Below are 13,219 nucleotides of genomic sequence, written 5' to 3' on the forward strand. Positions count from 1 at the left end.
GGGCACAACGATTCAGTGTGCCCCTCCACAGCATTATAGACCCCACTTTGTTATTATGCAGAAAGATTAAGATAGCATCCTAAATCAGAAACATTGTGTAAAATTGTTACCAAATTGTTACCATCATTTTTAACTCATCCCAATCTTGTTTTCTCCTCCTTTCTCTACCCATTGCAGACCAAAGAAAGATAGAACAAAGCCAGAAAAGTAAGTGGCCACGTGTTAGCACTTCTTTCCAATTGTCTTGGTTCTGGGCTTTCGGCTTCCTCTCTTGGGTACTCTGATGGCCTCAGTGGCATTGGGTGGGTGGGCAGTATGGTGACCAAAGAGGGCTGGAGTGAGCTTTAGGCTTATGACTCTAGAGTGCTGAGGAAACCCAGCCTGAGGAAGATGCTGCCTTCCAGGGCACAGGACCCTCCTGGCTAGCACACGTGTTTCAGAGTGGGTGGTGGAAGGTATAGTGGGCACTTGCATCCACAGCAAAGTGTGGGAATGGGAGTGGGTGCCAGAGGGCAGTTTCTGTGTATCAGGGGACATGGCCTGGGCCTTATTTGGTGGTGACTGTGGCCATCCAGGTTTCTTAGGTCCCAGGAGATTTCTTGGTGTGTGTGTGGCAGGTAGCAGCCACAGCTGTCTTAGTGGGGGAGGAAACATGATGTGGGAGCCATTTTCTGAGGCTTCCTGTTGATTGTTGTGGAAGGTCAGTTCAGGATGGGAGGGCTGCTGACACCGCTAGGGAATGAACTGGCAGTGAGGAGTGACTGAGAGAGAGCACCCTACCCTCCTCCCTAGCCCTACCCTGTACCCCTTTCTGTCTGCCCTACCACTTGGTGGATGTGAAGTCCTCATGCCTCTTCCTAGGTCCCCAGGTTCCATGACTACTTTATCTACCAGAGAAATGGGCCAGGAGTTTATCAGTGAGAGAGAGCAGGGCATGCTCCAGGCCAGTAACCCTGTGTGGAGAGCTTTCTCCATGTTTCTAGTGCTTTCTCCCAAGCAGGACCGACCTGCCTTCTCCCCAGGTCCCTTCTTCCTGTCTCTTTCCCTGTGATAAGACAGGCTGCCATCTTTTCTGGGACTTGGCAGGCCTAGAGTGTGCTGGTTCCCTGGAGGGTGGCAGGCTGTAGCTTGTCCCTCTCAGCTGTTCCCTAGATGTCTGCTCTGTCCATAGGGAGAGTGGTAGGGTTCGCCTGAGCTCGGAAGAGTCTAGTGGCAGGCTTTGACCTCTGGAGGGGAAAGCTTCTGCCAAGTCCCCTGGCACCCTAACCACACACCCACACCACACTGTTCCTCTTCCTCTGGCCCCCATCATCAAGTGCTGGGCTCTGCCCCACCGCCCAATCCCAGACGACTGCTGGGTAGCTGGTGCCCCATCTCCTGACCTGGCTTTTATGCCATCTCTCAAGTAACTGCACCCTCTCACCAAGGATACTGTGAGGCAGGGCCCCCAGAGGGATTCCTCCTGTCACGCTTGGAAGTCAAGGCAGACATTCTGAAGCACGACCCACACTGAACCTTTTCTGTTAAAGTCTGGCTTAGACCGTCTGTTGCCTCCTGACCTTCAGGGTCTAACTGCTCTGGCTTGCTGACCAATGATCTTGCCCTTATGGCTTTGTGCCCTGCCTGAGACCAGGGGCCACGTGAGCCTAGAAGCTGTCTGCGCCTCTCACAGTTTCTGCTAATCACTCAAAGCCCTGCCCGGGGCTGGGTGAAGAGGAAGGTGCTGTCCCTGCCCACCCGTGACTGAGGTCTGACCTGGAGGCTGCTCCAGGGAGTGACTAGGGTGGCTTTGGGTCTCCTGCTCTTGCCTCTGTCTTTTTCATTACTCCTCTCTTCTCTCCCCTCTTGTTCTCTTCCTGTCTGTTTCTGTTTTTATATTTTCCAGAAAATCAGTTCGAGGAAAGGGAAAGGGTCAAAAACGAAAGCGCAAGAAATCCCGGTTTAAATCCTGGAGCGTGTACGTTGGTGCCGCTGCTGTCTAATTCCTTGGAGCCTTCCTGGCCTCCAGACAATCGCCTGCAATTCCTCTAACCCCTCCCCGCCCCAACCCCATCCCTACCCACAGCTCCCCTCTGGCTCTTGCCCTGCCTCAGTCTCTCTCTCTCTCTCTCTCACTCACCCCACTAATGGCACCAATGGGTAGACTTGGTGGTGGCATTGCTGGTCCAGGGTTGGATTGGGGTGGGTGGAAGGTGAGTGGATCTGGAGCACTTAATTCAGGGAGGGGACTCTGGCTTGGCTGGGCACCGACTTTCTCTCACCCACTGGGCATTGGTGACGGGGCCATTGTTGGCATGGGCGCTGGGCATTGGGGCCCTCTCATCCAACTGGTTTCCACCGCTCTAGGCTCCTGCACATGTCTGGAGGGTAGGGGTGGTGTGGAGGGCCGTGTGGAATGAGTAAAGGGGTATGCTGGTGGGAAATGGCTTGTGGTGGGCTGAAGATGGATCTTGAATGGGTTGTGTGGCAGCCCGTTCTCATTTGTTGGAAATGCTTTGACGCCTGGACTTGAGGCTCCAGGAGGGGAAGCCCTCTCTATTCCAGTCCAGCTGAGACCACCCATAGAGGTCTTCTATGGCAGCCTTTTCCTCTGCTTTTAGACTCTGGTGAGCTCTGGAGGCCTGACTGGTGGACAGTGCCTCTGGGTTTGGCTTGCCTTTTGCTGGCCCTTGTCCCTTGGTAGCGAGTCTGGGCAGCAGCCCTTTTCCAGGAAGAAGGTACCCTGGTGGTCTCCTGGGCCACTTATCACTGTCCCCAGCAGGCGAAGAGTCAAGGTGTGTGTGGGCACAGCAGTAGTTGAGGCCCTGTGGCCCGAGATAGGCCCATGTCTTCATGGGGCACAGCACCGTCCTTCATGGCAGCCTTTTCCCCCGCCCCGCGCTCTGCCCGCCTGTGCCCTCCTCTTCCTGCAGGCACACGTCCTGCCAGCGCTGCGTCTCTCTGCCACTCTCTCTGTCTTCTGCTAGAGCGCTCGGATCTGTCGAAAGGGCCTGGGGTCCAATGAGCCGGGTGGGGAAGCCGCTGCGGACATGTCAGGGGTGTTGCACGGGATTCTCTCTCTCTCTGCTGACGCTCTAGCTTAGATGTCTTTCCTTTTGCCTTTTGCAGTCACTGTGAGCCTTGTTCAGAGCGGAGAAAGCATTTGTTTGTCCAAGATCCGCAGACGTGTAAATGTTCCTGCAAAAACACAGACTCGCGTTGCAAGGCGAGGCAACTTGAGTTAAACGAACGTACTTGCAGGTTGGTTTCCAGAGGGCAAGCAAGAGTCAGAGAGGGGCATCACAGACACGGGAGAGAGAGAGAGAGAGAGAAAGTGACAGAGAGAGCCCGCTTGTGAGGGGTCAGCTGCTTGCTCAGCTTCTAGCTGCCTGCGTGGTGACTGCTACCTTCTCTATTGCTGGGGCTGTGTGGGGCCTTGGGCTCCAGCCTGGCCCAACCTGCTCTGAGATAGCCCTGGTTGCCTGAGTGGGAAGGCTGCTATGACCCAATGTGATGGTGTGGACGCAAGCTGTGTGTTGTGTCCTGTGGTCCTGCTGCTTAGGGAGGCCGTTGGTGCTGATGTTGTAAATTCTATCTTTGGTGCAAGCGCTACAACCTCAGATCCCTTCCAGGTATGGAGTGATGCCTAACAGTGTTCCCTGGCTGCACTTTTGCCCCCGGAGAGCCTGCTCAGCTGGCCTCTCACCACCCAGTATATATTTTTTTCTGGGCTTGGAGCCTTATGTTCTGTTGTCTGTCCCTTTAAGACCATGGCTTCTTGAAGACAGGCTGTCCTCAGACTGGAGCTCTGTAAGGACAGACTATGTTCACCTCAGACTGGGGTCCACTTTAGACTGGGCTTCCTGAAAGAGGCGGAGGTCTGCTGTTGGTTTGGGATGGGAATTTTTTTTTTCTACACATGAGGACACTAAATAGCTTATCCTACATCAGTCAGGGCAAGGGTGACAATCCTAAACATCCCACACATTTCAAAAATGCTTCCAGTGTGGTTTCAGGAAACAGCCAGACCCATTCTTCCTGACGGGACTCTCTCTATGAACACTATGAACACCTGAGTCCTGGGCCTGGTTCATAAACTGCTGGGATGCCCAGGTGTTTGTCCATGTGGACTTAGAAAGTGTGGAACTCACAAGTAAATATTGTATATGGCCACATTCACTGGGGAGCTCAAGAGCACAGGGCTGTTGACTGGCAGTCAACAGGCTTGTTTGTACTGGTATGGCCTGTCCTGAAGTTGAGCATCACCTAGGAAGGGAAGGCTTTTATGGGATGGCTAACAAAGGACCAGCCTTCCAGGTAGTGCAAGGATTCTTTGATATGTGCCTCCTTCCCAACTTGCACTCCTGTGTCTTGTGGTTGTTCAAAAGACGCCAGAGACCTGGTGGGTCTCTCTGTGGTCGTTGGTATGGAGTTGTTCCCATGAAACTGTATGAGAGCAGTGAATCTGTTAGGACTATGGTGGGGACCCTTCCCAACAACAGGGCTGGGTGAAGGGGCTCAGTTCACCAAAGGGTTTTAAGAGAGATAAAGACCTTGTTATTATAGGGTTTCTGGAGTGAGCTTGGAGCTAATTGAAGTCACCTGACTTCCAGAGTTCCAACTCAGTCCACTATTGCCTGTGTCTGGGAATTGAGTTTCCAAGACAAGGTTAGGACCGGTGTTTTCAGGCTGTCCTTAGGGCAGCCAGCCAGGGGCAGGAGCAAGAGGAGAAAGTCCTTGGAGACACAGTCTGCTTCAACGGGAGGGACAAAGCCACTGAGTTGTCTGTCTTCTGCCTAAGTTAGACTTCATGTGGTAAAAGGCGGGTGTAGCCACCAGGCTGTTCAAGGTAGAGACTAAGGCTTTGAGAGGTCTGGGGAGCATAGATGTTCAGGAGCTCCTGTGTCCTCCCTTGGGCAGAACACATTTCCTAAGGCAGTCCTCTGTCAGTGGGCTAGCTCAAGGTACTTTTCCCACCCCTAAACCTAACCCTAGAGCCAGAACTGAGAAACCCCTCTGAAGGGACTCTCTCCCAGCTAACTTCATTTAACCCCGTCACCCATATGCTACGGAATGTCATATGGGGCTGTCTTTTGGTAATTGCTACTTTGTTGCTTTTGTGAGTATTTCCATGTCTGTCTTGTCTTTCATAGTTTGCCATCTTTAGAAGGCAGGGCTTGGTCTCTCTCTCTCTCTCCACTGAGACTTTGTCTCACCTGCACCTTTGGGAACCCTGTTCCTGTGGCGCCAGCCTGCAGGGACCCATGGGCTCCCAGGCCTGGGAAGGCTGCTTGCCTCATTGCCAGGCTCCTGAGGCCCTAACCCCCTGCCTCTTTTGGCCATTTCCCACAGATGTGACAAGCCAAGGCGGTGAGCCAGGCTGAAGGAAGGAGCCTCCCTCAGGGTTTCGGGAACCAGACCTCTCACCGGAAAAACCGATTAACCATGTCACCAACACATCATCATCGTCACCGTCGACAGAACAGTCCTTAATCCAGAAAGCCTGACATGAAGGAAGAGGAGAATCTTCGAGGAGCACTTTGGGTCCGGAGGGCGAGACTCCGGCAGACGCATTCCCGGGCAGGTGACCAAGCACGGTCCCTCGTGGAACTGGATTTGTCATTTTCTTATATTTGCTGCTAAATCGCCAAGCCCGGAAGATTAGGGAGCTTTGTTTCTGGGATTCCTATAGACACACCCACCCACATACACACACATATATATATATTATATATATAAATAAATATATATGTTTTATATATAAAATATATATATATTCTTTTTTTAAATTAACTCTGCTAATGTTATTGGTGTCTTCACTGGATATGTTTGACTGCTGTGGACTTGAGTTGGGAGGAGAATGTCCTCACCCGGATCCCGACAGGGGAGACAATGGGATGAAAGACTCCAGTGTGGTCTTTCTTCCTTAGAGAGGCCGACGTCCTTTTGCCTGCCAGGGAGCATACAAGGCCAGGGCACGGGGGCACATTGGCTCACTTCCAGAAACACGACAAACCCATCCCTGGCCCTGAGTCAAGAGGACAGAAAGACAGATGACAGATAAAGAGATAAAGATGCTGGTTCCAACCACAAGTTTGGGGAGCCTCAGGACATGGCATGCTTTGTGGACCCCCACTATATTCTGCAAGAGCACCCTGCCCCTCTGGGCACTCCCTGGAAGAATCAGGAGCCTGGCCAGCTTTCAGCTCTCTCCTCTACTTCTGAGGTACCTAGGAGGCCTCCCACAGGTGACCTGGCAGAGAGAAGACACAGCGGTGGAAGAAGAGGCCTGGTAATGGCTCCTCCTCCTCCTGGGAACCCCTCGTCCTCTCCCTCTCCCATTTCCTGGGTACATCCAGAAGACCTTGTGTGATCAGACCATTGAAACCACTAATTCTGTCCCCAGGAGACTTGGCTGTGTGTGTGAGTGGCTTACCCTTCCCCATCTTCCCTTCCTGAGGCACAGAGCAATGGGGCAGGACCCACAAGCCCCTCACGGAGGCAGAGAAAAGAGAAAGTGTTTTATATACGGTACTTATTTAATAGCCCTTTTTAATTAGAAATTAAAACAGTTAATTTAATTAAAGAGTAGGGTTTTTTCAGTATTCTTGGTTAATATTTAATTTCAACTATTTATGAGATGTATCTCTTGCTCTCTCTTATTTGTATTGGTTTTGTGTGTATGTTTGTGTGTGTGTGTGTGTGTGTGTGTGTATGAAAGCTGTGTTTCCATTCTCTCTCTCCCAGATTGGTGACAGTCACTAGCTTGTCCTGAGAAGATATTTAATTTTGCTAACACTCAGCTCTGCCCTCCCCTGTCCCCACCACACATTCCTTTGAAATAAGGTTTCAATATACATTTACATACTATATATATATTTGGCAACTTGTGTTTGTATATAAATATATATATATATATATGTTTATGTATATATGTGATTCTGATAAAATAGACATTGCTATTCTGTTTTTTATATGTAAAAACAAAACAAGAAAAAATAGAGAATTCTACATACTAAATCTCTCTCCTTTTTTAATTTTAATATTTGTTATCATTTATTTATTGGTGCTACTGTTTATCCGTAATAATTGTGGGGGGAAAAGATATTAACATCACGTCTTTGTCTCTAGAGCAGTTTTCCGAGATATTCCGTAGTACATATTTATTTTTAAACAGCAACAAAGAAATACAGATATATCTTAAAAAAAAAGCATTTTGTATTAAAGAATTGAATTCTGATCTCAAAGCTCTCTCTGGTCTCTCCTTCTCTATTGGGGTTTCCTGTCCCCCTTTCCCTCCTCTTTTGGGATACATAGTATTTGTCTTAGGTTTAAGAAAGCAGTCCTTGGTGTAGGATATGGGGTGATCCATTCATTCCTGGCTCACTCTGAAGAGTTGGTGCTCTGGGGATGGGCAGAGGGGAGATGGCTCCTTAGCCAAGGGTCCTCATACTTTCTCTAGGTCCCTGTTCCTTGTCTGAAAAGGAAAGGGCCATGTCTCCAGGTGCTAACTGGAGAGAGCTGTTGGCCGAAGCTGGTCAGGAGAGAGAAAGCTGGTACTGTGGGGGGCAGAGGGGGGTGCTGTGATCCCAGAGTGCACTTAGCTTCTGGATGCTAAGTGGAAGAGTCCAATAACAAGAGTCTTGCTGCCAGTGGAATTCCGTTTTCCTTTGTGCAAGCCTTTCTGTCCTGTTCTTGTCCCAGGCCATGCGGACCCTGCTCGGATCTTTGACACAATGGCATCGTGTCCAAATCTGCTTCTAGAATCTTACTCCTCCTGATTACAAAGGCTGGGGAAACACCTCGCTGGCTACATCCTAGGGCTCTATTACTGATAGGATGTGGTTCCTGAAAGAGCAGGGGAGGGAGACAAAGTTTTAGTCCTACAAGTAGGAAAATACTTCAGCCTTCCTGGGGGGCTTCTAGCTTGGGCTGAGGGATCATGGTTTAGATGATTTCTCATGGTGTGGCCTGCAGACCACCTCTTAAAGTTTGGAGATGAAAGTTGGGTGGGCATCGAACCCTAGGCAGAAGGGTTGAACACTCTGCCATGGAGTGGAGGTTGGGACAAAACAGGTGCCTGGCAACAGTGGGGGAAGATGTCTGAGCATGATAAGGTGACGTGGGAAAGTGTCAGTGTGGCCACAGGGCATGCACGTACGCAAGGAGGACTGGAGACAAGGTCCTGCCTTCTGGAAGCTTTGGTGTAGTGCCCGCCCTTTCCCAATAGCTTACCTCACGTGGGTTGATGTCTGCAGAAGGCCTAGTGAGGTAGGTGCTCTTATCCCCTGGAACTTAGCCTCTTGGATTCGTTCTGGTCTCCCTTTGGCTGGTGAGGTGGAGCTGAGCCCTGTCCCTTTTTGGCTCAAAACCCTGTAGAGACTCCATTTTACCCAGAGTAGAAGCCCTTCACTGTCCAGTTGCCCATGCCTACAATAGTTCACCAGAGTCTCGCTCATCATACTGACTATCCCTCAATTCTTCTCCTGGGGCCTTTGCACAGGTGGTCCCCCTGCTTGGCACACCCATCCCACCTCTGTAGACTAGGCTGACCTTGAACTCACAGACATCTGCCTGCCTCTGCCTCCTGTGCTGGGATTAAAGGCGTGTGCTACCAAGCTAAGTTTTCCACATCCCTTCCAGGACCCCCTTTTCAGCTCTCCTTGCTTACTCAACAACAGTGTCAACCAATAAAAATAGCACATGGGCCACATGTAATTTATCTGTTGGTTTGATCTGGTACTGGGAAATCAAACCCAGAACTTCACAGGTGTTAAGAATAAGCCATATTCCCAGGCCATACACCTTAAATTTCTCTAGAAGCCAGATTTTAAAAAGAAACAGGTAAAATTCACATGCAAAATTCACGTGTAAAATTCATACTTATATTATGCTATATGTGAAATATGATCTAAAATGGAAATTATTAGTGAGAAATTATTAAGGCTATCTTTATTTATTTATTTTTAGGTAAGGTCTCACTGTGCTGCTCTGGTTAGCCTAGAATTCACTCTGTAGACCAGGCTAGATTTGAACTCACAGTGATTTGCCTGCCTCTCTCTACCTTCTGATCTAGTGGAATAAAAAAATAACACACTTGGCCCTGGTATATAATCTGTTATTGTTGATTGGTTTTGTTTGTTTGTTTGTTTGTTTGTTTATTGTTGCTGTCTTTTGAGACAGGATCTCACATGTAGTTTTGGCTGTCCTAGAACTCACTATGTAGACCAGGCTGGCCTTGAACTCATAAGGATTCATCTACCTCTGTCTCCCAAACACTGGATTAAAGACATGGGCCACCATGCCTGGGTGCTTCAGCATGTATTTCATCTTAAGAGCTTGATATACATGCATGCCTGGGTCAGGGCTACCATTTTGGACTGTGTAGTTCTAAAACTTTCTCTTTGTCAGTACACACACACACACACACACACACACACACACACACACACACACACACTCACTCACACGGGTTTGAAAATGGAGTCTTCAAGGTTGATGGGTACTGGCTTGATAGGTAGGGGTCTGGCCAGGGCAGTAGGGGCTGGAAGCAATGGCCTCTACCCTGATGTTATATTGTCTCCTTTAACCACCCTAGCGATGGAGTGAGTTACTATTGCTTAGCAGAGGAGAGGCTGGGGGCCCAGAGAGGATAAATAGTTTGCCTGATTTTTTACACAGCCTGTAAACAGCTTGGTGAGAATTTCAGCCGTCTTTCTTGACTCCAATTCAAGTGCTCGTCCCACCCCACCACAGCTGCCCCGGGCTAGGGCAGGACACCAACAAATAAAAGCAAATCGTCTAGACTGAATACAAACAGGCCGAGGAAAAGTGGGACGCGGGGAGGATGTAGTGGTGGCCAAACCCAGGGCCGAAATCCAACTTCCCTATGCGCGGTAAGGCTGGGCAAGCAATGTCTCCAGGGGCTGGGGCTCGTCAGTTGAAGATCGGAAACCTAAGCACGCAAGAGGTTACAACACGAGGCCTTGGACTAGAGGAATAGTCTTGAAATAGAGGATGAAAAAAAATAAAATGTCTCTCGACTGTATGTGCGGGATCCCATGAGGCCCACAGAAGACCTGATCAAGGCTAAGACCTACCCTACCCTGAACTCCATCTCTGTGCTTTCTTCTTTGTCCAGAAAAGTTCTCACCCAGTTTCAGCTCACAAAAGGCTTCAGACTCTAAGGTTTAGCCCAGTGGTTCTCAACCTTCCTGATGCTGAGGCCCTTAAATACAGTTCCTCATGTTGTGGTAACCCCTAAACATAAAATTATTCCATTGCTAATTCATATCTGTAATTTTGCTACAGTTATGAATCGTAACGTAAAGATCTGATATTCAGGATCTCTGATATGGGACCCCAAGGGTTGAGAGCCACTGGTTTAGAGTCTTTACTTCTTCAAGGAGCCAATGAGTCCATCGTTTTCTTCCCACGGCTTCTATGAGATGGGTGGTTGACTCCAGCAGAAACAGGTAACCCTGGGCGCACATCACCTATTAGGACTATCATGGTGGCATATCTAGAATTCTTCCTTTCCCTTCATGTGTGTCTCCCAGCACCAACCAGTCAACCTGGCCCTTTCCATCCATGCTGGCTCTCAGTCCTTGCTTTGGTGAAGACTGTTAACATCAGAAGAAAGAGTTTAGCTCTTCCAGGACTAGGTCTTAGCAGGAATCATGATGTCTGATTTTACTCTCTTGGAAAGTAGATACCTTGCTATAAGGGAGTTCAACCACCCTGCCAGGAGACAGGAGAGGGAGAGAAGAAAGGGGAGAATGGGTCACAAGCCTCCAGAGCTCCTACCTCCCCAAGCATGGGGCCCAGACATGCAAATGAGCTCACAGGATTCTTTAGTCCCAGGGAACTACTCATAAAGCTACCATCTGCCTAAAAATACAGTGCTGAGCTAAGTGTGGGGGCTGCAGGGATCATGGAGTGTTACCCACATTTCTTGAATGAGGGATGTAATGGTTCTAGTGACATCTGTCCAAAGGAACACAGGTCTCACCTACAGGCAAAGGATTAGAACAGCCAGGGAGAAGACACCGAGGGAGCTGCAGGAAGAGGCCATGGAATCTTTCCTGTCTACGCTCCAACACTTACCAAATACTGACCAAGAGATGAGGGCTGGGCAAAGTAACCCTTAGAGGGCCCCACCAGGCTGGCTTCGGTCACTGGGAGATCATTCGGCTGCATCCACAGGACATTATCTGTCAGGATGGAGATTAGGGGTGGCCAGGAGAGGAGACAGTAAATATTTATAATCTGCCCAGACTTGGGAAGCACAAGACAAAGACAGCTTGAGGGACGATGGGCGGTGGGGGCAGGGGACAGAGTGATTCTGGAAGGATTGACTTAGGGCTGAGCCAAAGCTGTCTTTGGGAGCAAAGCTGGGTCTCCCTCACCAGGATGGAAGGGCTGGATCCAAAGATTTTCTTTCTTCCTTCTTCCTTCCCTCCTCTGTCTATCTACCTGTCTACCTATCTATCTACCTATCTATCTATCTATATTTATTTATCTATCCTTTATATTATGTCCCGACTGTAGTTCCCCCTCCCTCTTCTCCTCCCCGTCCCTCCCTTCTATCTTCCCTCTCTCCAGATCCACTCCTCCTCCATTTTCCTTCATAACTGAGCAGGCTTCCCAGGGATCCCGACCAAACATGGCCCAGCAAGTTACAAAAGGACTAGGCACAAATCCTCATATCAAGGTTGGAAGAGGCAATCTAATAAGAGGAATAATAAAACAGGCAAGTGTCAAAGATGCTCCCACTCCCAATGTTAGGAGTTCCACAAGAGCATCAAGTTCCACAATCGTAAGTTACATGCAGAGGCTCTAGCTCAGACTCATACAGGCTCCTGGTTGTTGCTTTGGATATGAAGACTTTCAAAGACTTTGGAGAGTTGGTCTTCTTGTGAGGGGTAAGCTCCTTGCCTGCTGGATGCTCCTGGTCTCACAGAGCTGCTTGTCTGAGGGAGGAGAAACAGCCATCATCAGATACTCCTTTGACCATTAAGATGAAAACCAAAGGTTTGGGGATGTGATTCCGTGGTAGAGCACTTACATAGCCTGTGCTCAGTCCTGGACTTGATCCACAGGACTGCAGAAAGGAATAAACAAAAGGATACAAATTGAATGTGGGAGGCACAAATTGAACTATGTGAGTTCAAGGCCAGACTGGTCTACATACTGAGTTCCAGGACAGCCAGAGCTTTTTAGAGAGTACTTGTCGATAGATAGATAGATAGATAGATAGATAGATAGATAGATAGATAGATAGATAGATAGAAAAAAAAGAGAGAAAAAGAAGAGATACAAGTTAGTTTAGAGAAAGTGAGAAAGTATCATTTGGCCATGTGGCCTCTGTGGAAGGCCTTGGGCATCAATGCGTGACTGGGTGCCAAGGGTGTCCTTTCAGAGCCTTCAGCCCCGTCCTTCTGTCTCCCACATTCACAGTCCCCACGAGGTCCTCTCTCTGCATTTGCCACAAGCCAAGCATGGCTCTGCTATTTCTTCACACTTCCCCTAAAGGTTCTCCGTCTGGCTTCCAATCAGGGCAGATGCCAGCACGTGCCCACTTCCTGGCACTTCACCTGTTCCTTCTAAGGGCTGAGGACTTCATTTGTCATCTCCTCAGGCTTCCAGTAGGAATCCCACACACCTACAACCCACCTCACCTAGAGCTGCTGTAGTCATCCTGGCCTGGGTGTCCCCCAAGTGATGGCCCAAGAAGACCGGCCCACTGGGACCTTTCCTCAGACGCTCTGCTTGGTGCCTTCCAGAGTCCATTTCAGGTCATTCTAAGTCCCACCGAGACCTCTGACTCAGGCAAGAATCTTGAGTCGGCAGCTGAGTAATTTCTTTCCCTGAACCTTGGTTACAGGGAATAAATCTAGAAAGTGGACACAGTAGCACTTACCCAGTGGAGCCTGAGGGAATGAAGTGATGGGCATGTGACTTCTGTGGACACTGTCATTACATTGTCCTCGTTCCCATGACGAGGCTTTTCTTCTTCTGAGTACCACTTTATTACATTTGGGTTGTTTGTTTTTCTCACTTCCTTTCCCAACTCGAATAGTCTCACTGGGTTTGACAGCCATCTTTGCAAGTGCACGGTCTTCCTCTTGCTAGGGAGGGAACCAAGCTAGGGTGGTTTGGACCCTGGATCCTCAGGATGACAGGGAGAGGGATTAAACAGAGGGGAAGGGAGAGATGGAACAAGTCCTCCTCACAAGGA

At 49.3% G+C, this 13,219-nt stretch overlaps 1 protein-coding gene across 1 annotated transcript in view; it reads left to right on the top strand.

Moving 5' to 3' along the window:
* VEGFA (vascular endothelial growth factor A) overlaps positions 1-7,226 on the top strand; it is a gene marked incomplete at its 5' end in the record, with an annotated part of 65,848 nt that extends 58,622 nt beyond the window's left edge. The window contains 4 exons of the mRNA XM_080917450.1: positions 178-207; positions 1,886-1,957; positions 3,109-3,240; positions 5,332-7,226. Of these exons, the coding sequence (XP_080773576.1) occupies positions 178-207; positions 1,886-1,957; positions 3,109-3,240; positions 5,332-5,353 (256 nt within the window). The 3' untranslated portion in view covers positions 5,354-7,226. The remainder of the gene's footprint in view (positions 1-177; positions 208-1,885; positions 1,958-3,108; positions 3,241-5,331) is intronic.
* Between the last annotated feature and the right edge of the window lie 5,993 nt (positions 7,227-13,219).

The sequence above is a fragment of the Micromys minutus genome (assembly GCF_963924665.1).
Source record: "Micromys minutus genome assembly, chromosome: 5".
NCBI classification, from domain to species: Eukaryota; Metazoa; Chordata; class Mammalia; order Rodentia; family Muridae; genus Micromys; species Micromys minutus.